Source organism: Rhincodon typus, chromosome 21 (genome assembly GCF_021869965.1).
Source record: "Rhincodon typus isolate 14 chromosome 21, sRhiTyp1.1, whole genome shotgun sequence".
Taxonomy (NCBI): domain Eukaryota; kingdom Metazoa; phylum Chordata; class Chondrichthyes; order Orectolobiformes; family Rhincodontidae; genus Rhincodon; species Rhincodon typus.
This window is the reverse complement of record NC_063352.1, coordinates 4,436,767-4,459,791: the sequence shown is the minus strand read 5'-3', so window position 1 is coordinate 4,459,791 and position 23,025 is coordinate 4,436,767. Positions and strand designations below refer to the sequence as shown.

The following is a 23,025-nucleotide window of genomic DNA, read 5'->3' as shown; positions in this document are numbered from 1 at the left end:
ATTAAACGGTTAACAGGCCATTCCTCTTTACCTGGATTTTAACTTTGTGCGTTCTTTGTATGAGAATTCACTTTTTTTTTTTACATCTTCAACACTTACAAACCTGTTTCAAAATAAGTTACAATTATAATTCACTCCACATGATATCAAGAAACAGCTGAAGACACTAGATACTGCCAAGAGTATGAGCCCTGACAATATTCTGGCAGCTGTACTGAAGACTTGTGTTTTGGAAGTAGCTGCACCCCTAACAAAACCCTTCCAGCACAGATATAACACAGTTATCTACCCAATGTTGTGGCAAAATGCCAGGTACATCCTTTCTACAAAATCCAGGAGAAATCCAAGCTGTCACTTACCACTCTATCAAGCTGAGCTCAGACATCAGCAACGTGATGTCAAGTGCCACTGAAGTGCTGCTTGATAGCATTATCAAAGGGATAACATGCTTGCTGACACTGTTTGGATTCTGCCAGGGACATTCAGCCTTGGTCCAAATATGGTCAAACTCCAAAGATGTCATGCCAATGACTGTCCTAGACATCAAGACAGCATTCAATCAAGTGAAGTATCAAGGAGCCTAAGCAAAACCAAAGAAGTCAATAATAATCAGGGAAAATCTCTCCCTGGTTGGAGTCATTCCTAACACAAAAGTTGTACTTGTTAGGAGGTGAGTTAACTCAGCGCTAAGCCAGCCCTGCACAAATTCCCTAGGGTAGTCAGTATCCTGGACCCAACCATCTTCAGCTCCTTCCAACAATGACCTTCCTTCCAGCAGAAGATTATAAGTGGAGATGTTCAGTTGTGTGGTGATTACTTATCAGCCCGAATCTGGATATTGTCCGAGACTTGCTGCATTTGGACAGGGGCTGCTTTAGTATTGAATTGTCACGAACTGTGCTGAGAATCAAGGTCATTATTGAAGAAGCTTAACACCATCCAGCACAAAGCAGCCTGCTTGACTGCAAATCCATCCACCACCTTCAACATTCACTTCCTTCACCTGTGAAGCACAGTAGCACCACTGTATACCATCCACAAGATATACTGCAGTAACTCACCAAGTTTCCTTCAACAACACCATCCAAACTAGCAACCTCTACCACCTGGAAGGACAAAGGCAGAAGACACATTGGAGCAGTATCTCCTGCAAGTTTCTATTCAAGTCACACACCATCCTGACTTGGAGATACATCACCATTCCTTCAGTGTCACTGGGTCAAAATCCTGGAACTCCCTTCCCATCAACACTGTGGGTCTCCTTACACCCCAAGGACTGTAGTGGTTCAAGAAGACATCACAACAAAGTCTTCTCAATGGCAATTAGGGGCAGTCAGTAAGTGACCACTTACCACGAATTAATGAAAAAAAGTTGCTTGAGGAGTACAGAATGAAATATCATGGTGACTACAACTTGAAATATTTTATTTTCTAAACCTCGAGTAGGCAGAATTTTTCTTTAAGATGCAAGTGGAGAAAAAGCTGAAGTTGGACAGAAAGGTTTTTCTTTGTGATAAATGGATACCTAACACTGAAAATAATTAATAGGCATAAAATCAAAGTTAGCTAATGAAACGGAAATGATATTTAACTAATCAAGATAAACAAAGCTACCAGATTCACTAGATACCAAAAAAAACTGTAAAATGAATTATGACCATTGAGTTTTTATTCAGCTTTGGTACTTCTTGAAAAAAGGAAATCAGCTATCCAAATCCATTTAGAGACTTCAGCTAGCACATCTCATGTGACACCCATACTGCAGAAATAATGAAGTCTTCAGCTATTTTACCTGAAGTTGATGAAAATCTACATTGGCTACATTATTACCAGTTAAAATGGTTTATATATTTTTCTTTTTGTTTTAACGTGGAAACACTTAAAGAAATGACCAGCAATTCTGGCTAGTTGATTGTGCTTGCAAATGAGGCTTTACAAATATCCACGATCACTTCGCCATAAATTGAGTCTATAGGCGTTAGGCTGGAAAAGCAGTGAAGTCAACATCCCAGGTCAAAACGTTGACTTTTCTGCTCCTCTGATGCTGTCTGATCTGCTGCGCTTTACCAGCCTCAAACCTAGAGACTCTGGCTTCCAGCATCTGCAGTGCTTATTTTGTCTCCTTGCCATAAGGTGAATTGAGCATTAAGATAAATAATAAAACAGAAACCTCAGGCTAAAGAATTTCCAAACAGGCTGTCATTACGAAGGCAAATAAATTCATCAGAAGTAAGCTGCTCTTTTCTGCAGGGGAATATTACTTCTAAAACAAGAAGTCTGTCTTTTAAAAGAAAATGTAGGAGAATCCTAAGCCGTGTGATGACCATACTGTCACTAAGAATATTCTTCAAATCATAGCTTATGCTATTCTTAGCGATGAGTCCTTTCACAAATATACAAATAGATTGATTAAGTTATACCATTCACAGAAAATATATGCCTTATCAATAGATCCACAGCCTGTTACATATTTAAGTGAACAGTCCTCCCCAAAAGTAGTTTTCATATTGCCATTTAAGATTTCCCAGACTTTTGCAATAGCAGCAGACAAGCTAAAACCTTCTGTCACATCATATGATTTAGGATTTCATCGCCAGGCAACAGTTGAATTCACTGACAATAATTTTCAGTCAGTGCCAGTTTGATCATTATACACAGCAGCCCACCTGATAAATAAAACTGCATGATTCACTCTGTGAAAGTACACCACCTGCCTGCTGAGTCACAAAGCTTCTGAGGAAGCATTAGTTATTCATCTACCTGTTCATGTTGGAAAACATCCTGTCATTCAGCTGTCAAATCAGAAAAATTCATAGCACTCAATGTACCTACTGAACAGCAAACCAAGTCTAACCTTGTTCATTAGATAACATCACATCATCTGTTTGTGGAAAAAATCTAACAGTGCTGCATATCAGCCATTTGAACACAAGAGGGCTTTTTGTTGTTATATCATTGTCTAGAGATAGTTGTTATGATTCCAGCTGATGTTAATACTGATCAAGTCAGATCCCAGACATGAAACAGATACAAAATGTTGTTAATGTTCTTCAGCACAATAAGACAAGTTTATTGCACATAGAAAAGAAAAACTAAACTGTTAGTTTGGAAAGATTTTAACATAAACAGCAAAAACAAAGTTTCAACCTGTTTCCCAGCAATATCCATCACAGATGCATTACTGCAGAGGAATAGCATCTCTATCTCAACTCCATTTTTTAAGAAGTTATTGTCCAACTCCTTTTATTGGACAGACAGGTGTGTTATAACTACTTTCCAGCTCTGTTGATGTCAAGTTCCTTTCAGATTTGATGACTAGAAAACTTCCATACAAAGTCTCACCCCTTGGAGATTTCAAACTAAAACCTTTTGCTAGGGTGAAAATTCTCAAGCAAAACTTTGATTATTTTGCGAGGAGGAAGCTGTTCTCTTGAACTGAATCCTGATTCTTCTGAATTGAAATCAAAAGTGAAAACTAGTGCCCTGATACATTATCTCTCTCTCGCTCAGAAATTCAATAGTATAAACATTGCATCAATTAATGCCATAAGTATTCTGCTAAGCACGAAATGGAATCATGAGTTTTCTTGGAAGCTATATATTTAAGTTAATGTTCCAAGTAACTTTCTTGCCTAGGCAGCTCAGTAGAACAACGGACTTTTACCCGCAGCATGGTGCAGTGGAGGTGTGCTCATTCCATAACCCAAGGGACAACGGATCAAAATCATCTTTTGCTATTTTAGGGCTCTTATGACATAGTGGACCCTTTGGAAGAGAAAGTCTGGGTTCAAGTCCCACCTGCCTCAGATATGTGTTATACAGTACCTGAACAAGTTGGTTAAAAATATCTCCAAATTTTCAGACTTCTTTGAAAACAAAACTTCACAGAAATAAACCCAAAATTAGTCAACCTCTATGTTAAAGTTCCAAATTTCCAAAATGATATGTTATACACCCTTCTCACACATTTCTTCCATGTTTGTTTCCAATGAAAAGAAATGTAGTTAACCAGATGATAAATATGCGATCAAAAATGAAAATCTTAATTTCCTGCTGGTCAAAAATCAGGGCAGCTCTACAAAAAATTATTTCTTAGAACCTATTATCTGAAATGAGTGGTTACAAAGCTTTAGCATTAACAGTTACTTCTTAATTATATGATCATATCTAGCTATTTGTCTAGCTCCAAAGCATAGGTTATTTTCAAAACTTGTGTCCAGCATGTTCTTCCTTTCTGAAAAGCTTATTTTCTGAATCACGATTCAGACGCACGCTTCATGCATCAATGTTTAAAATTAAAACTGTCTGGCTGAAATCTGGGGGCCCCATATGACTGTCAAGGCATCACATGCAATTGATCGTATCTCAGAAAATGACAAGTGCATTTCCACTTATTTTCACTCAATATCAATGGACAGAAAATGACAAACAAAGCAGTTGCACAATTTGTCGACTAGTTGCCCACTGCAAAAAAAAACCCCCGAGTGTGCCACAGGACCTCAGAGTTCCAAAATCCATGGGGTGAATCTTACCGTAGCTTGGCAAAGTGTCAAAATGTCATTTTCTCCAGGTTTCATGAAGGGTTTCTCTCCACCAGGCCAAGTGCAAACTCGCCTCGTTAACTAGGTACCACGCCCTCACAGTACCCCTCCCATTCGACACAAGCCAAATTCTCCAATCACTGGACCTGGATGTACTCACCAGTGACGGGATACCCCAGGAACTCTGGCTGCAGAATCTTTAGTGCACTGTGCATCCAATCAAGCACTGTCAGTCCACAGCTGTCCTGCATCATTCGTGACATTTGGCCCAGACATTGCAAATAAGGAGAACTTGGCTTCTGCAGACAAGGACCTGGAGGTCCTGGTGAGACAAAAGAAGACTGTCCTTTCCCCCAATGCCAGTGTAGAAGCCCATGATACCAGAGCCTGGCAGCTATCTGCTCTTCATACCTTCTGGTTTTATAACAAGAGTATCACGTGTGCTTCCAACAAAAACTTCAATGTAATGGTCAAAATGCCTTGTGTGATAAAGGCTCCTAATTTATTATCTTAATTTGTGAATTTGGATTCGAAGGTAGAGGTAAATACGTTTTTGGTTTTTGCTCTGTTAAGGGGACTTATTTTAAAAAAGGGGAACAGGAAATTTTTTTTAAACCAGCGTGTTGAAATATCATTTGCAAGAAAACACATGACAAGTTAAAGGACCAGCAAACTACTTGGGGAGCTAATGAATGAATGAGTTGTTTAGCAAGTAGCTGTTATGTGACATACAGACAGATAGACCAGGTTTCAGTTGAGAATAACAGTTTCATGCCAGCAGAACAGGTTTTCAAAGCTGAAAAGTCATCTTAAAATGGTTTAAGCAGATTAAGTAAACAAGACTCGTTAGTCTGAAAAGTCAGTCAGATAGCCGGTGTTAATTGTACAAAGAAACATTTCACCACAATGAAAGCGTTTTAAAGCCTCTCAAAATTGATTGTCCTCAGCATCCAACACAAAACGTTCCAGTGCATTCTGAGTCACTTTGTTATGGGAATATTGTGAGTGCCCCACTATGGATCAGAAGTGGCACTTGTAGTTTTGGAAATATCCATCCACAACAAAGCATCTTCCTCTCCAACGAGTGAATTGCATATTCTACATTTTTTCAATGATCCGATGTTTGAAGATAATTCTGTTTACAGAATGATCTGCTGGGACAATTTCAAAAAAGTGATGAATAGGGTCCAAGCTAGGTACAATACCATAAGAAATAAACGTAGGGTATCCAAAGCTAATGTCCCTGGGTTACTAAGGACATTGATGAGTAAATAAGGAAGAAAAAGGAGGCATATGATGCATACCGAGATAGTAACAGAAATCAGTAAGAGTATCTCAAATGCAGGAGACAGGCTAAGGCTGGGATAAGGAAGGTTAAGAGGAAGGGATGGCAGGCTGTTCCAAAACAAAGCAAAATGCTCCTCAATTAAAATAATAGTAAAAGATTAAAGAAGGATAGAGTGGCACCCATAACAAACAAGCAGGGTAAGCTGCGCATTGAATTAAAGGGTATGGCAGAGGTACTGAATGAGTACTTTGTTTCTGTCTTTAACAAATTAGAAAATGGTGACAATAGCCTCCGAGAAAATGTCAGTGTTGAACAACTGAGCAGTATAGAATTAGGTAAAGAAGTGAAAAAAATTCTGGCAGCACTCGAGGTAAAGAAGATTTAGGGAGTGATACCAGAAATGAAGGATATAAAATAAAAGGATAGATTAGAGAAATTGAGTTTATTCTCCTTGGAGCAGAGAAAATTAAGAGGTGACCTTACTGAAGTGTTCAAAATCATGAATAATTTTGAAAAGGTAAAGAAGGAGATACTGTTTCCACTAGTTGGTATGTCAGTAACTACAGGTCACAATTCAAGACTGTTAACAAGAGAGCTGGGAGTGTGATGAGGAGAAACTTCTTTACTCAGAGTTGTTAAGATTTGAAATGCACTGCCTGGGAAAGTGGTGCAGGCTGATTCCAAAGGAGATTTCAAAAGAGAGCTGGATATATATCTGAAAATGATTAATTTAGAAGACTACAGAGATGGGGCTGGAGAATGGGACTAGCTGAATAGCTCTTTCAGTAGCCAGTACAGACACAATGGGCCGAATGGCCTTCTTCTGTTCTGTAAAATTCTGTGATCATATTATTCAAATTCATGTTGTCCATCAGAAACACCACGAAAACACAAAGCCGGATGACGCAATGCAGATGTATGCAGCTTTTGACGCTCCTATGGCTTCAGGTGGTGTATTTTGGTCCTGTTTTTTTTTTAGAAACGAAGAGAAGTTGAGACAGAGGTAATGTGCGGTCTGCTCAATGCCAATAAAGTAAACAGTTTGCGAGGCCTTGGGTTTTTTTTTCCCCCCAGTTGGAACAATAGAAGCAGCCTGAATGGGTGGGTTCAAGCTTCCACAGAACCAGGACTTTTAGTTTCAGCTTTCTGCAGCTGCTGGGGTCTTGAAGCTCAATGTGGAAGCTCTTATTCCTCTCTATTACAGCTAAAAGCTGGGGTGTGCTCTTCCTACTGCGAGAATTGCACGTGAGATAATCTGTTTTACTGAATTTGCCTTTACCAAGGGTGTTTTATGGGATGTTATTATATTGGAGCAGTTAATTAGTAATAGTTAATAAATATATTGTTTTGTTAAACATTTCAATAGAGTTACAGTTAAGCTAATTCTTTTCTTTTATTTTCATTCTGTCTGTATTTTAACTGAAGTGCAAAAATAAAGTTTGTTTTTCTTAAAGTCAAGTAGTTTGACCAATCCAACTGCCTCTGGAATGCAATGCCTTATACTTACCTTTAAAATACGGAAAAGTTAGGGTGCAGACATTCTTCTTAATATATTTTGAGGGGATTTGGTCTGGTCCATAACAAGCTGAACCTCATCACTGCTTCCCTCAATTCTTCTACTGCCCCTAAATTGCCAGACGAATTATTCAACATTCAGTGTTGCATGAGCAGAAATTTCCTCCAGTTAAATATTGGGAAGACCAAAAGCATTGGCTTCAGTCCCCACCAATTCTATTCTCCTCCATGGCAAGTGTCTCAGGTTGAGTCAAAGTGTTTGCAATCTCAGTGTCAGATTTGACATCATATTGAGCATTCTCCCACTCATCACTCATCAAATCTATTTGTAGCTTGGGCCTACCACTCTTGGTAAATTCCTACAATGCTCGTGTTCAATTCCACCCTCAGGTGACTGTGTGTGTAGAGTTTGCACATTCTCCCCATGTCTGTGTGGACTTCCCCCGGGTGCTCCGGTTTCCTCCCACAGTCCAAAGATGTGCGGGTTAGGTGGATTGGCCATGCTAAATTGCCAACAGTGTTCAGGAATGTGTAGATTAGATGGGTTAGCCATGGAAAATGCAGGGTTACAGGGAAAGGGTAGAGGGATAGGGATGGGGATGGGTGGGATGCTCTTTGGAGGGTTGGTGTGGACTTGTTGGGCCAAAGGGCCTGTTTCCACACTGTAGGGATTCTGTGATATCTGTTCTCGTTTAATTCAGGCCACTTGAGAAACTCCAAATAAAATCTCTCCACAAGTGGTGACCATACCTTTAGTTGCCTAGCCACGAGGCTCTGGAATTCTTCATAAACTCCTCGCCTCTTTTCTCCTTGAAGTAGCTCCTCAAAACCTACCTCTTTGTTCAACCTTTTGTTATCTGCTCTCTCATTTTCTGTTTTAAAATGTTTCTGATGTGTCTTGGAATGTTATGTTCTATGACATTTAAGAGATTAAAGAAATAAAAGTTGCAGATGAAATCTGTACAACCAAGAAACATACAGCGCATACCATAGAAGTGTAACACGGACATTAAGAGTATGGTATATGATTGTGAGAAATCCAGTTTCCTTCCTCAGTAATGAATGTCAGCACACAATGTGGGCAAGCTAGTGAGTTTTATCTACCTTCAAACAAACACCATCCTCACCTGTTAGCAGGTTAAAAAACTGACAGGCAAAATAGTGTCTTCAATTGGCTGCAGACTTTAAACCATCATTGCAGCTTTTATTATTAGGACTGCGATGGCATTACCATTTCTAAGCTTTCCTGCCACTTCCTGCATTTTTGCAGTATGAAGTGCAATGAAAGATCCAAGCTAAATTGCAAACATACTAATTCATATGAAGTTTAAGCAAGTGTTTGCTACCCTCACAACTACAAAGCAGACAGTTCTCACCAGGCAGTTGCAGTACCTGGGACATCACTGCCAGAGATGCCATTGGCAGCATCCTGCATGAAATATTAGTACTATTCATGCTACCAAGCAATTAAAATCTATTTTAACAACTGCAGAACCAAGAAAATACGTTCTTTTTCAAATACTTGTCTCACTTCAAACGTGTCTGTCATTTTACAGAGCGGGTGGGATAGCCATCAAGCCAGGCTCCAGAGTGGGGCCTATAATCTACATTTGAAATGTCATTTGTTTTCTGGGTGACACAGCAACAATGCTCGCACAGTGGCTCAGTGGTTAGCGCTGCTGCATCACAGTGCCAGGACCCCTGGTTCAATTCCACGTCAGGCAACTGTCTGTGTGGAGTCTGCACATTCTCCCTATGTCAGTGCAAGTTTCCTCCTGGTGCTCCAATTTCCTCCCACAGTCCAAAGCTGTGCAGGCTAGGTGGATTGGTCGTGCTAAATTGCCCACTGTGTTCAGGGACGTGAAGGCTAGGTACATTAGCATGGGAAATGGAGGGTTACAGGGATGGAGTAGGGGGTTGGGTTTAGGTGGGTTGTTCTTCGGACGGTCGGCAAGGACTTGATGGGCTTAATGGTCTGCTTCCACACTGTAGTGATCTTATCTAAAATTGATCATGAACATATTGATAACATGTGGAGTGAGTTTTTTCTCAGCATTAAGCCTTCTCAGTAACTTGATGGTAAAGGGAGGAGCATCAATGCATCCAGCGAGCAATGCCACATACTACCCATTATCAAGTACTGAATTAAATGCCATTACAGACTACCTGCCAAAAGTATGCTGCTCACCATTGCTTTTAGTGAGCAAGAAACTCCTGCTCAATAAAACCATTTGCAAACACGAAGAGCGAGTCCGAAGGGTCGAGGCCCGAAACGTCAGCCCTCCTGCTCGACCTGCTGTGTTCATCCAGCTCTACACCTTGTTAACACGGTATCAGTTTACGTACTAAAAAGATACAGTTATGATTGCAGTTCTCCTGCAGAATTATAAATTTACTTAAAATGTAAGAATAACTTTTAACAGAGTTGAAATGCTTTACCTCAATCACAACGGATCAATACAGAAACTGTGTTACGAATTGTAAGATTAAAAAAAGTAAGATTGTAACTCAATGTTAGTAAAAGTATAGCTTAATGTGCAATGTGTCTGAACAGGCAAAGTGAATAATGACAAACTTAACAAGCTAGACAGAGGATGCATTTTAAAACCAATTGAAGTTACGTAGCACTGACTGAGACAAATGGGGGATGCAGGAGGCCAATCAAAATAGCATTCAGTCCTATCAAGTGCACAATTTTAAAATCCAATTCAGTGGTCACTGACCAACGACACAAATGACAATAGCAGCAAAACCAAGCGGCAAACAGTGCACTGTGTGTATATGCAGAAAGAATTGCTTTGCTCCATGAACTCAGCAATTTTGCCATGAGGAACTCCTGAAAATCTTAACAGTTCTCAGACCTTTTGTCAAAACTCAATCAACCACATTTTACAACAAAAAAGATGTTTACTAGGATTTTCATCTTTATATTCCCCTGTGCCCAAGATAAAATGTTCAGATTAAGAACCTCAAAAATATGACTAATGAATTCAAATTGACTGTACTTGCTTGGTTAAACAGAAAACTGATGGGGAAATTGCTTTTATATCAATTCAAATAGAAACAATAAATATTTTGTAAAGACACTCACCAACAGTCATGGTTTCTGGAACAGTAGAAGTTGGCAAAAGACCACTAACAACATCGACCTGAAGTGGAGGAGCAGCTTCAGAACTGTGGAGAGACAAAACAAACCTCAGGAGAAGAAAATTTTTTGGAAAATATGATAGAAATAAATTAATCACTTCGTCACCATCAATATTCTTCAGAAAACTGGTGTTTGATGTTATTACAAATAACAGAACATTTCTGGAAAAAAACATATCAATATAATCAAAGACAAATGTCATTTAATCCTCACCTATATTGATGCTGGGATCCTTTCTGGGCAAGTTCGACAGCTAGAATGACATTGTCATGTTCATCACAGCACACCAGATTATCAGAAGTGGCATCTGCAACATATGTAGCTTACATTACTTAGCTCAACAAGCTAATTTGGCACACCCAAAACACAAACAGCTCAATTTTTGACAAAGGTTAAAGGGTTCTGTTCTTGAAACAAAGCTTAATGTTCTGTCCAATTCCACATTCAACCTGACCCCCATTCCAAAGTTATGAGATTAGTGGTTAATTACTTATGATTATCCTTCTGCTAACTGCATAGGATTGTGAAAATATTATGCACATTGCCCCAGTTATTTTCTGTGGATGTAAGTTTGATTCCCAGCTGTAGTTCTGAAACACCACTTATAGTTACCAATTAAAGAAAGCCAAAGGAATAAAGAATAGACAAAAGCGTTATTTTTGTTTTAACTATGACGCATGGGTCTAAATTGAAACCCTATCAAAAAATGTTTTCCCTGAAATCTTCTGAATTTAGCTGCCTTGTCAGTATATCGAAGAATTCTATCCTTTATTAGAAGACCATTTTCAGGGAGTCTTCATGTTTACGAGGCATCACATCTGTGCAAAAGGGACAAAAGAATACTGCAACTTCCCCTAACCAACCATGCACGTGTAATTGCACTGCAGTATTTCAGGTTAGCCAACGAAAGCAACTCTTGATAAGTGTCGTCAAGTTGACAAAATAACAAGGTTGAAGGAAAAATACTGAAAAAAATTCTCAACAGGCAAGTAACTCTGCTCTGCAAAAGAGCAAACAATATGAAGAAAATGTGAGTGCAGAGATATTAGGAACTGCAGATGCTGGAGAATCTGAGATAACAAGGTGTAGAGCTGGATGAACACAGCAGGCCAAGCAGCATCAGAGGAGCACGAAGGCTGACGTTTCGGGCCTCGACCCTTCTTCAGAAATGTTTTCTTCAGTTTTCTGAAGAAGGGTCTAGGCCTGAAACGTCAGCCTTCGTGCTCCTCTGATGCTGCTTGGCCTGCTGTGTTCATCCAGCTCTACACCTTGTTATCTCAAAATGTGAGCGCAGTTTGCCTTGCAACAGAGTGTCATACTTTAGTGAGGCACCAGGGGGTGCTAAAGGTAAAGAAAGAATAAGCATAAGCTTCCATATACAGTACCTACCAGACTGAGAATAGGAACCAACTGCCATTACTGGAAAAAGAATGTCAGAACTGTCATTGTCATTTAGGACTTGAAGGGTATTCCAGCTGGACATTTGAGAGACGGATAAGTTTTGCACAAGAGATCTGCAAGATTAAAAATAGGCAATATGATTACTACAGAGGATTAACTCGGATTACATAGAACACACATCACAGGAACAAACCAGTCGATGTCAGTGTTTATGCTCAAAACAAGCCAACTTCTATCTTTGTTATCTCAATCTACCATCATAATCATCTTCTTCATCATGTTTATCTACTGTCCATTTAAATGCATGCTATAAACTTAGAATTTTCCACACTTTTATACAACAAAATAAGTGACTTCTTTTATAAATGGTTAGTTGCTTTTCTATTGCTCCCAAAGTTGGAAATACAACACACAAAATAGGTGCAGGAGTAGGCCATTCGGCCCTTCAAACCTGCACCACCATTCAATACGATTATGGCTGATCATGCAATCTCAGTATCCCATTCCGGTCCTCTCTACGTACCCCTAGACCCTTTAGCTGCAAGGCCATATCCAGCTCCCTCTTGAATATATCTAATGGACTGGACCCAACAGCTTCCTGTGGGAAAGAATTCCGTAAGTTCAAATTCTCTGAATGAAGAAATTCTTCCTTATCTCAGTACAGAATGGCCTACCCTTTAGTCTTAGATTGTGACCTCTTGTTCTGGACTTCCCCAACAGTAGGAACGTTCTTGTCGCATCTAGCCTGTCCAGTCCTGTCAGAATTTTATATGTTTCTGTGAGATACCCCCCTCATTCTTCTAAATTCCAGCAAAAACAAGGCCAGAAGATCTAGTCTTTCATCATATGTCAATCCTGCCATCCCGAGAATCAGTCTGGTGAACATTCGCTGGACTCCCTCAATAACACGAATGTCCTTCCTCAGACTAGGAGACTAAAATCACACACAATACTCAAGGTGTAGCCTCACCAAGGTCCTGTGTAACTGCAGCAAGACATCCTTACTCCGATACTCAAATCCTCTCGCTATGAAGGCCAGCATGCCATGAGCTTTCCTCACTGCCTGCTGCACCTGCATGCCAACCTTCAGTGACTGTTCCACCATGACACCCAGGTTTTGTTGCACCTCACCTTTTCCTAAACTGCCACCATTCAGGTAATAATCTGCCTTCCTGTTTTTGCCACCAAAGTAGATAACCTCACACTTATCCACATTGTACAGCATTTGCCAAGTATTTGCCCCCTCAGCCAGTCTGTCCAAGTCACCCTGCAGCCTCTTAGCTTCCTCCTCACAGCACGCAGTGCCACTCAGCTTAGTGTCATCTGCACATTTGGAGATATTGCATTCAATTCCTTCGTTCAAGTCGTTAATGTACATTGTCAACAGTTGGGGTCCCAGCACTGAACCCTGCGGCACCCCACTTGTCACTGCCTGCCCTTCTGAAAAGGATCCATTTATTCCAACTCTCTGCTTCCTGTTTGCCAACCAGTTCTCTATCCACGTCAATACATTACCTTCGATACCATGAGCTTTATCTTTCCTTACTAATCTCTTGCGTGGAATCTTGTCAAAAGCCTTTTCAAAGTACAGATACACAACATCTACTGATTCACCATTATCTACTTGACTGGTCACATCCTCAACAAATTCCAGAAGATTTGTCAAGCATGATTTTGGTTGGCATGAACCAATTTGGATAGAAAGGCCTGTCTCCATGCTATAGGGCTCTATGACTCTATGATTTCCCTTCAGTGAATCCATGCTGATGAGGACCAATTTTGTCCCTCCTTTCCAAATGCTCAGTTATTACATCCTTAATGATTGACTCCAGCATTTTCCCCACCACCAATGTCAGGCTAACCAGCCTATAATTCCCCATTTTCTCTCTCCCTCCTTTTTTTTTTGAAAAGAAGAGTAAAGTTACATTTGCTATCCTCCAGTCTATTGGAACTCTTCCAGAGTCTACGGAACGATGGAAAATGATCACCAATGCATCTGCGATTTCAAGGGCCACTTCCTTAAGTACTCTGGGATGCAGATGACTTATTGTGTTTTAATCCCATCAATTTCCCCAATACCATTTCCTGAGTAATAACAATTTCCTTACAAAACTAAAACTATAATATTTCTCAAGATTAATTTTTCTCCTTAATTCTTTCACATGGGCTCTTCAGCATATCAGATAATTCACTTTGGATAATCAGCGTCTACCTTGCATTTTACCCTGACATTAGATGTTCAAGTTTTGCAAGGATTTACCAAAGTGCAACTATACTCATTCGGCATGTATGATCAAGGTCTGTTGTCTACTTAAAAATTGTGACAATGCTGTCACTTTAAAAAGGTTATTTTTTGGAGAGGTTGTAAAGCAGAGGTGTCGAAGAGCCTAGGGACCAACAGTTTAACAATGGAAGGGGAGTGGCCAGTTCTCCCAGTTCAGGTTTTTAATCACCTCCATTTCTGAAGAAGGGTCTAGGCCCGAAACGTCAGCCTTCCTGCTCGACCTGCTGTGTTCATCCAGCTGTACACCTTGTTATCTCAGATTCTCCAGCATCTGCAGTTTCTACTACCTCTGAAACAGGTTTTTATCAGTTTATTTTTAAAAGCTGTAGCAGTCACAAGATGTGATAACAAGGTGTAGAGCTGGATGAACACAGCAGGCCAAGCAGCATCAGAGGAGGAGGAAAGCTGAAAGTTTTTTTGAAGGGTCTCGACCCGAAATGTCAGCCTTCCTGCTCGGCCTGCTGTGTTCATCCAGCTCTACACCTTGTTATCTCAGATTCTCCAGCATCGGCAGTTCCTACTATCTCCGCAGTTATAAGATGTTGTGAGTACCAGAGGTGTTGCAAGCCTCAGTAAAGGATTCCTGACTGACTTTCTCTAGATATTGTTCCTTCCTGCCTGTAAGAATCTGTGTTTCAATCTACCTTTTTGCCAAGGGGTATATTTATGTGATGTCACTGTATTGGAACAGTTAATTTATAATAGTTGCTATATCGGGTAAGTTTTCCAATAGTTAAATTATTCTAAATTCCGCTTTCCTTTGGTTGTGTTTTAACTGTAGCATTTAAATATATTGTGTTTTGCTTAAAGCCAAGTGGTTTGACCAGTTACATCACACCTAGAACACCCACTTCACATCTACCTTTAAAGAAAGAACAAGTTAGGGTCTAGGCTACATTCTTAAAATATTTTGAGGGGGTCTGGCCTGGTCCATAAGAAATTTAAAAGTCTTTCCTCAAAATTATGGGAGATTTCAATGAAGTAGAGAATGAAGTGTGTTGCTACTTGAAGGGAAGAGCAAATCTAGGTGTTATTAACATAAGATAGTCACCAATAAATTAGACAGGGAATTCACAAGAAACCTCCTTCATCACAGAATCTTCATCAACTGTCCCTTGATTTGAGGATCATAACTATTCAGAGTGTTCTCATTGGAAAATGACTTCAGCACATGTAAAGAGACACTTTTGAGAATCTTGGGGCACAGTGTCCTTACCTTGATCAGATGATCTGGGTTCATGTCCCACCTGTCTCAGAGGCATGTTGTGACATGTCCCAATAAGTTGATTAGAAAGTCCTTCTCTTAACTAAAAAAAATACTTTGCCTCCTTAAAGGCTCTCAACTACTTCTTAATTGAATTTTGCTCTTTTGATTTTTCCCTGAGCATGAAGAGACAGGTAGGGCATGATTTTTTCCTCCTGAGGTCATGAGAAGGGATACCAATTGGGTGAGTTTCCTGAAAGAGGTAATAAGTGCTGGGTGAGAAGATACATGGGCGATCTTCTCAACTCTCCACCAACTGTGGGCCTTACTGAATAATTAGGGTGGCCTAATTCTGCTTCTATATCTTATGGTCTAATTTATTAGATTTTAAGTCAGAAGGAGAAACAGAATTCTGATAATTGTATAAATTAAGGTTAAGTGAAGAATTAAGGTACGCTTAATGATAGTGCTAATAACAGCTAAGTTAACAGAAACTCCAAAGACTGGCACAGAGTTACACACAGCTATAGATGCATTGCACCTGCTTTCCATATACTGTGCAGCAGAATGATACTGCAGTGAATGGAGTAAGTCATGAAAAATATTTCTGCTGATATACACAATTATTATTTAAAAATCAGAAAAATACCCTGATATATTGAAAAATTCTAACTAAACCTACATAATTTATGGATGGATATCCCAAATTGCAACAACCTTAATTCTTTTTCAATAGAGTTTATCACCATCAATCTGACATTTCAAATGTCCTCTGCAAGAAAAAGGCCAAAGACAAAATGTCAGGATTACTATTTCAAAAAGTTAAAATTCTGACAGTAAATACTTACAGTACAGCTAACACACAAGGTTTTTCTACGCTGTATTGTTCAGTGTAGGACACATTTTTGTGCCCAAGACAAAAAAAACACAGGAATTTGTGAGGAAGTGTAGGAAAGTCAACCACTTTGAACCGGTTGATGATTTTGACTCACTGTCTCCCACTTCCTAACCCTTCATTAGCCAAGACAGTATGGTTTCCACAATTCCACATACTTTCACGATTGCAAACAGTCACTTCTGTGGAACCTCAGTGAATGTGTTCTGGAAGTCCAAATAATTAACACCTACAGGCATGTTTTATCTACCATAACAGTTGCACCATCAAAAAATGTAACTTACTAATTGTTGCATTCTCTATCAATCAATATCCACTTGACACCAATTCAGAATTCTTTTCTCATTCAGAACAATTGTTTACCCCCTTACATTCACATTCTTGTGTATTGTCCTGATCAGTGAAAGGTGAAAAGTTTGATAAAATGTATCTTTAGTTCAGCAATTCTTAAGTTTTGTACTGCTGAACAACTATTTACATACATCTTAATAAAATATCTCTGGCCTCAAATTCCAAATTTAATTGTTCAATTCCCACAATCATCCACTGTTTTTCCCAATTAAACAAATGGGAAAAATAGAACAGTCAATGTAATCGACTCACTGGGGTCACAAGTTCGAGGATAAGGGGTTTTAGGACTGAGATGAGGAAATTTCTTCACCCAAAGTGGTGAACATGTGGAATTCACTACCACCAAAGTGGTTAAGGCCAAAACATTATATGTTTTCAAGAAAGAGGTAGATATAGTTGTTGTGGCTGAAGGGATCAAGGGATATTGGGCAGGCAGCTGGGGTATTGGTGGAAATGATGGTTGGCAGGGATTAGGGTATTGAGCTCGATGATCAACCATGGTCATATTTAATGTGAAGCAGACTTGAGTCGTCAAATGGCCGACTCCTGCTCCTATCTTCTATGTTTCTATATGTCTGAAGAGGCAAAAATATGTGAAAAGAAAATACCTGCGTTATTAGCTGACAAAAATAGATAAAAGGTCATCAAAATACTTTGTTTAGCTATCTACTATGGTCCTGTTGATGAACAGTATGACATCCTAGTAGAACATAAGGAAGGAGTTAAAGTGCCCCAGAATCTATTGTACCCAGCTCCATCTATTATTTTGTTCTTCACAAACCGACTCCACATTAAAAAGCCACCTTGTGTTCATTTTTTGAGGATATGTGTATCTGTTTCTCTCAAATAATTGAGTTTTATCAATTGCATTAATTCATAGTTGAGAAAATGATTGGAGGCCTCCAACAAGACCACGCAAATCAGCACAAGAGAAATACTAACTGTAATCGAAGGTAATTCTCATCAATTGCATTGTGAAAAAAGGAAAATATGCACCATATTTCGCTTTAGAAAAAAACTGGCAAAGGGAGCATTCTAATTTTAAACACTCACTGTTCAGAATCAGGTCTGCCCTCCTCATTCTCTCTACTTTGAGAGATCTTTTGGTATATGTGCTCTCTATCTACAACTTCATCATCATCATCGTCATCGTCATCATCAATACTTTTCATATCTAGCTTCTTGTGATTGGAATCACCATTAAGGCAAACGTCCACAGTTTTCAAGATACTGCTGTTGGATTGCTTTTCATTTGAATCTGGTTTTCTATTCAAATCTGGACTAAAAGAAGCTAAAATCATGGAGGAATCCATGGCTGAAGAAACAGCTGAAGAGGATCTTTCTGAATTTTCCTCGGAGCTTTCTCTCGTTAAATCTGAAGTTTTCACTTGCTCGGCACAGCTTTGCTCCTCCTCCTCATTGTCTCCATCAAACGAGATGATATTTGGCACCATTTTCTTTTTTTTCTTTTCTCTTTTACTTTTTCCATCTATTGAAGAAAAACAAAATCCAGAATTAATTGAGTAATGATTGAGTAATAATTCCACATCAAACAGATGTTCACCTGCACATCTGCTAATGTGGTATACTGTATCCACTGTTCCCGATTTGGCTTCCTCTACATCAGGGAAACCAAACGGAGACTTGGGGACCGCTTTGTGGAACACCTACGCTCGGTTCACAACAAACAACTGCACCTCCCAGTCGCAAACCATTTCAACTCCCCCTCCCACTCCTTGAACGACATGTCAATCCTGGGCCTCCTGCAGTGCCACAATGATGCCACCTGAAGGTTGCAGGAACAGCATCTCATATTTCGCTTGGGAACCCTGCAGCCCAATGGTATCAATGTGGACTTCACAAGCTTCAAAATCTCCCCTTCCCCAAACGCATCCCAAAACGAGCCCAGCTCGTATCTGCCTCCCTAACCTGTCCTCCCACCTATCCACTCCTCCCACCTCAAGCCCCACCCCCACCTCCGACCTACGAGCCTCATCCTGCCTCCTTGACTTGTCTGTCCTCCCTGGACCGACCTATCCCCTCCCTAACTCCCTACCTGCACTCACCTTTACTGGCTTGAACCCAGCCTCCTCGACCTGCCTGTCTCCTCTCCACCTATCTTCTCCTTTATCCATCTTCTATCCGCCTCCCCCTTTCTCCCTATTTATTTCAGAATCCCCTTCCCCTCCCCATTTCTGAAGAAGGGTCTCGACCCGAAACGTCAGCCTTCCTGCTCGGCCTGCTGTGTTCATCCAGCTCTACAACTTGTTATCTCAGATTCTCCAGCATCGGCAGTTCCTACTATCTCCAGAATTAATTGGCATGTTTTACCACTCCAAGGAAGAAGTACTATGACTGAAGTTAATCTGTTTTTTTTAATCACTCATTTTGATTATATTTTGTGCCACTAAATACCTCAGGAGTTTTTCCTGGAAGTGCCAATGTTTTACTACAACACAGATATATCCACATGAAATGCTTCGAAATGCACTCACTTCTTCCAGATAATTTCAAATAAAATTGTCCAAATGAGCGAAACTGAAACTTTCTACGGACTGCTGTCATCGGGCTCTTGTTATTTGTGGCATATATCAATCATTTTTAAATAAAACATAACGGACATATTTAAGTAGACGGCAGATTATTTAAAATTAGAACATTTGGTTTATGATCAGGAAGATATCAATGGACTGCACCTAGGATTAACAGTGGCAAACAGAATTCAATCTAGAATCAGATTTGAGGTAATAAATAATAGAAGGAAGAGTAAAGCATTGGACTGCATGTTCATGGTTCCATGAAGATAACAGGACAGAGAGATTAGGTATTTAAGAAGGCAAGTGGGATACTTTCCATGACTGGCCGAAGCACACTGTATAAAAGCATAACATGTAAAACAATTAAGTTACGCCAGAACTGTATTAAACACTCGTTAGACCACAGCTGGAGTACTACTAACATCATGATGTCATCACAACAAAGGAATGATGTGTCTACAGAGGATTTTCACGAGGTTGTTGCCTGAAATAGATGATATTAGCAATGAGGCAAGAATGAATTGGCTGAGACTGTTTTCTTTGGAACAGAGGCAGCAGATGGAGAATTACTTGAAGTATATAAAACTATCAGGAGCCTCGATACAGTGGATAAAAGGAGTCTATGTTCCACCTGACAAGGGAGCAGTTCTCAGAAAGCTTGTGATTTCAAATAAGCATGTTGGATTATAACCTGGTTTTGCAAGACTTCTGGCTTTTCCATCCCAGTCCAACACCGGCACCTCCACATCATCCTTAATAGCAAGAAAAGTCAATAATCAAATGGCATAGAATTAAAGTAATTTCCCATTAATCCTGGCAATTAAGTGTTCTTTTTCATCCAGAAGGTGGTACTCACTGCCTGAAAAGGTCGTAGAGACAAAAACCCTCATTGCATTTAAAACATCCTTTAAAAGGTACTTGATACACAATAATCTACAGATTTTCAAACAAGATCTGGATGGCAAGATTAATCTGGATAAATACTTTTTGGTCAGCAGAGAACAATGGACCAAATGGCTTCCATTTGTGCTATCAAATTTCTTATTTTTTTTTTGTTAAACAGATTAAAATTTGCCCTGGAGTACAAGTTACACTGTCCTTTCAATTCCAAAACCTTTAACTTCCAACTCTGCTTCAGATTCAAGTATTTTATTTGCACATTCCTCTTTGAAACCTTCCTTCACCATTCCCTAAGTTCACGGGTAAAGTGACATCAGTTAAGTGGGAGGCTTTCAAAAAAGTGTGGTAACTAGAGTTCAGAGTTATTATGTTCCTGTTAGAGTGAAAGGTAAGGCTGGTAGGATTAGTGAACAGTGGATGAATAAAGATATCAAGGTTCCTTGTCAAGAATGAAAAAAGAATCATATATTAGATAGAGACTGCTGGGTTCAAATGAATCTCTTGAACAGTACAAAGAGTGTAGGGGCATTCTTAAGATGGAGATCAGGAAAGCAAAGAGGAGATATGAGATAGCCTTGGCAGATTAGGTTAACGATAATCCAAAGAGATTCTACAAGTACATTAAAAGCAAAAGAGAGAGTAGGGCCCCTTAAAGATCAACGAGGTTGTTTTGTGGTGAACCTCAGGAAATGGGAGAGATATTAAATGAAGATTTTGCATCAGTTTTTTTTTCTGTTGAGAAAGAAATGGAGGCTAGAGAACTCGCAAGAAATAAACAACGATGTTTTGAAAACAGTTCACATTATAGCAGCGGAAGTGTTGAAGATTCATTTCAACCCAGCTGTCTATATCTAATATATGATTCTTTTTTCATGCTTGACAAGGAACCTTGATATTTTATTCATCCACTGTTCACTAATCCTACCAGCCTTACCTTTCACTCTAACAGGAACATAAGTGTCGAAGGTCTTAGAAAATATAAAAGTGGATAAATCTTCAGGAACTGATCTAGTGTATCCCACAACAATTTGGGAAGTTAGAGAGGAAATTGCAGGACCCCTTCCAGAAATATTTGCATTGTCTATAACTACAGGTGAGATGCTGGATGATTAGAGAAGGGCTAATGTTGTGCCTTTGTTTAAGGAGGGATCTGAGAAGAAGCCTGGGAATGATAAACCTGAGTCTGACTTCAGTGATGGGTAAGTTGTTGGAAGTGATTCTGAAAGACAGGATTTACATGCATTTGGAGAGGCCAGGAATGATTAGGGATAGTCAGTCTGGTTTTGAGAGAGAGAAATCATGTCTCACAAATGAAGATTGTTGAGGACAGAGGGGTGGACATTGTTTACTTAGATTTTAGTAAAGTCTTTGACAAGGTTCTTCATGGTGGACTAATTAGTAAAGTCAGATCACATGGGATTCAGGGTGAGCTTGCCAACCAAAAACAAAATTGGCTTAACGGCAGGAGACAGAGTAATGGTGGAGGGTTGTCTTTCAGACTGGAAGCCCGTTACTAGCGGTATTCCAGAGGGATCAGTGATGGGTCCACTTTTGTTTGTCATTTATATAAATGACTTAGGTGAGAAAATAGAAGGCATGGTTAGTAAGTTTACAGATGACACCAAAAATGGCGGATTGTGAAGAAGGTTACCTAAGGTTACAAAAGAGACATCGATCAATTGGGCCAACGGGCTGAAGAGTGGCAGGTGGAGTTTAATTTGGATAAATGTGAGGTCTTGCATTTTGGCAAAACAAACAAGGGCAAGACTTATAAATTAAAAGTAGGTCCTTGGTAGCATTGTAGAACAGAGAGTTATAAGCGTTCAGGCACATAATTCCTTGAAGTTTGCACCACATGTAGACAGGGTGGTTAAGAAGGTGTTTAGCACACTTGCCTTCATTGCTCAGACCTTTGAGTCCAAGAGTTGGGGCGTCATGTTGAGGTTGTACAGGACATTGGTGAGGCCTCTTCTGCAGTTCTGCGTCCACTTTCAGTCGCCCTGAGGGTTCAGAAACAATTTATCTGGATGTTGAGGGAATGGAGGGTTTGAGTTATAAGTACAGGCTGGGACTTCTTTCACTGCAAGGTAGGAGGTTGAGGGGTGACCTTATAGAGGTTTATAAAATCATGAGGGATATAGATAAGGTGAATGGCTTGTGTCTTTTCCCCAGTGTGGGGGATTTCAAGACTAGGGGCACATTTTTAAGATGAGAGGAGAAAAATTTAATAAAGACCTGAAGGCCAACTTTTTTTTTAAAAACAGAGAGTGGTTCATGTGTGGCATCAACTTCCACAAGTGGTGGATGCGGGTACAGCTGCAACATTTGACAGACATTTGGATAAGTACATAAATAACAAATGCTTAGAGGGAAATGGGCCAAATGCAGGCAGGTGGGGCTGGTTTAGTTTGGGATTACAGTCACATGGATGGACTGGTTGAACCGAAGGATCTGATTCCATACTGTGTGACTAAGTGTTTTTTTTTAAGCTTCTACACTTCTTCCCCATTTTATCCTTCCTAATTGACCATACAAGCATTTTACTTTATGCTTAAGTTAGCTTTGCTGCAACATAAACAGAATTCTTTCTCCAGTAGTTAGCAGCTGACTAAGTGATCATTTTCCATGGTCCAAACTGGCATCACAGCTTCCAATCACAACATCTAGGTTCAGCAAAGCACCTGTTACTTTCTCTCTAAGTTTAACATAATCATCAGTCCCTCTCAATCAAACTTAGAATAAATCCTTGTCCACCTATTGTGTCTTAAACTGGAAAAATATGCATATTTTTGTATTCTTTCATCCAACACTTCAACCTTAATTATTTGTAGTGCATACCTGCAGAAACATAATTAAAACAGCAATGTGCATCACACACATGAACTCATAGGTAACAGCTCAGCAGGGTGCAGTGGTTATGTTGATGGACGAGAAACCTGAAGATCAAGTTAAATCTCACCA

General features: G+C 39.7%; 1 protein-coding gene across 3 annotated transcripts in view; it reads right to left on the bottom strand.

Annotated features, from left to right (window-relative positions):
• Positions 1-23,025, bottom strand: part of snx29 (sorting nexin 29) — a 396,186-nt gene that overhangs the window by 292,196 nt on the left and 80,965 nt on the right. For all 3 annotated transcript variants that reach the window (XM_048609502.1, XM_048609503.1, XM_048609504.1), the window contains exons 8-12: positions 21,960-22,064; positions 17,681-18,116; positions 11,882-12,006; positions 10,706-10,799; positions 10,436-10,518 (exon numbers count right to left, since the gene is read on the bottom strand). In XM_048609502.1, coding sequence (XP_048465459.1) covers positions 10,436-10,518; positions 10,706-10,799; positions 11,882-12,006; positions 17,681-18,116; positions 21,960-22,064 — 843 coding nt within the window. The remainder of the gene's footprint in view (positions 1-10,435; positions 10,519-10,705; positions 10,800-11,881; positions 12,007-17,680; positions 18,117-21,959; positions 22,065-23,025) is intronic.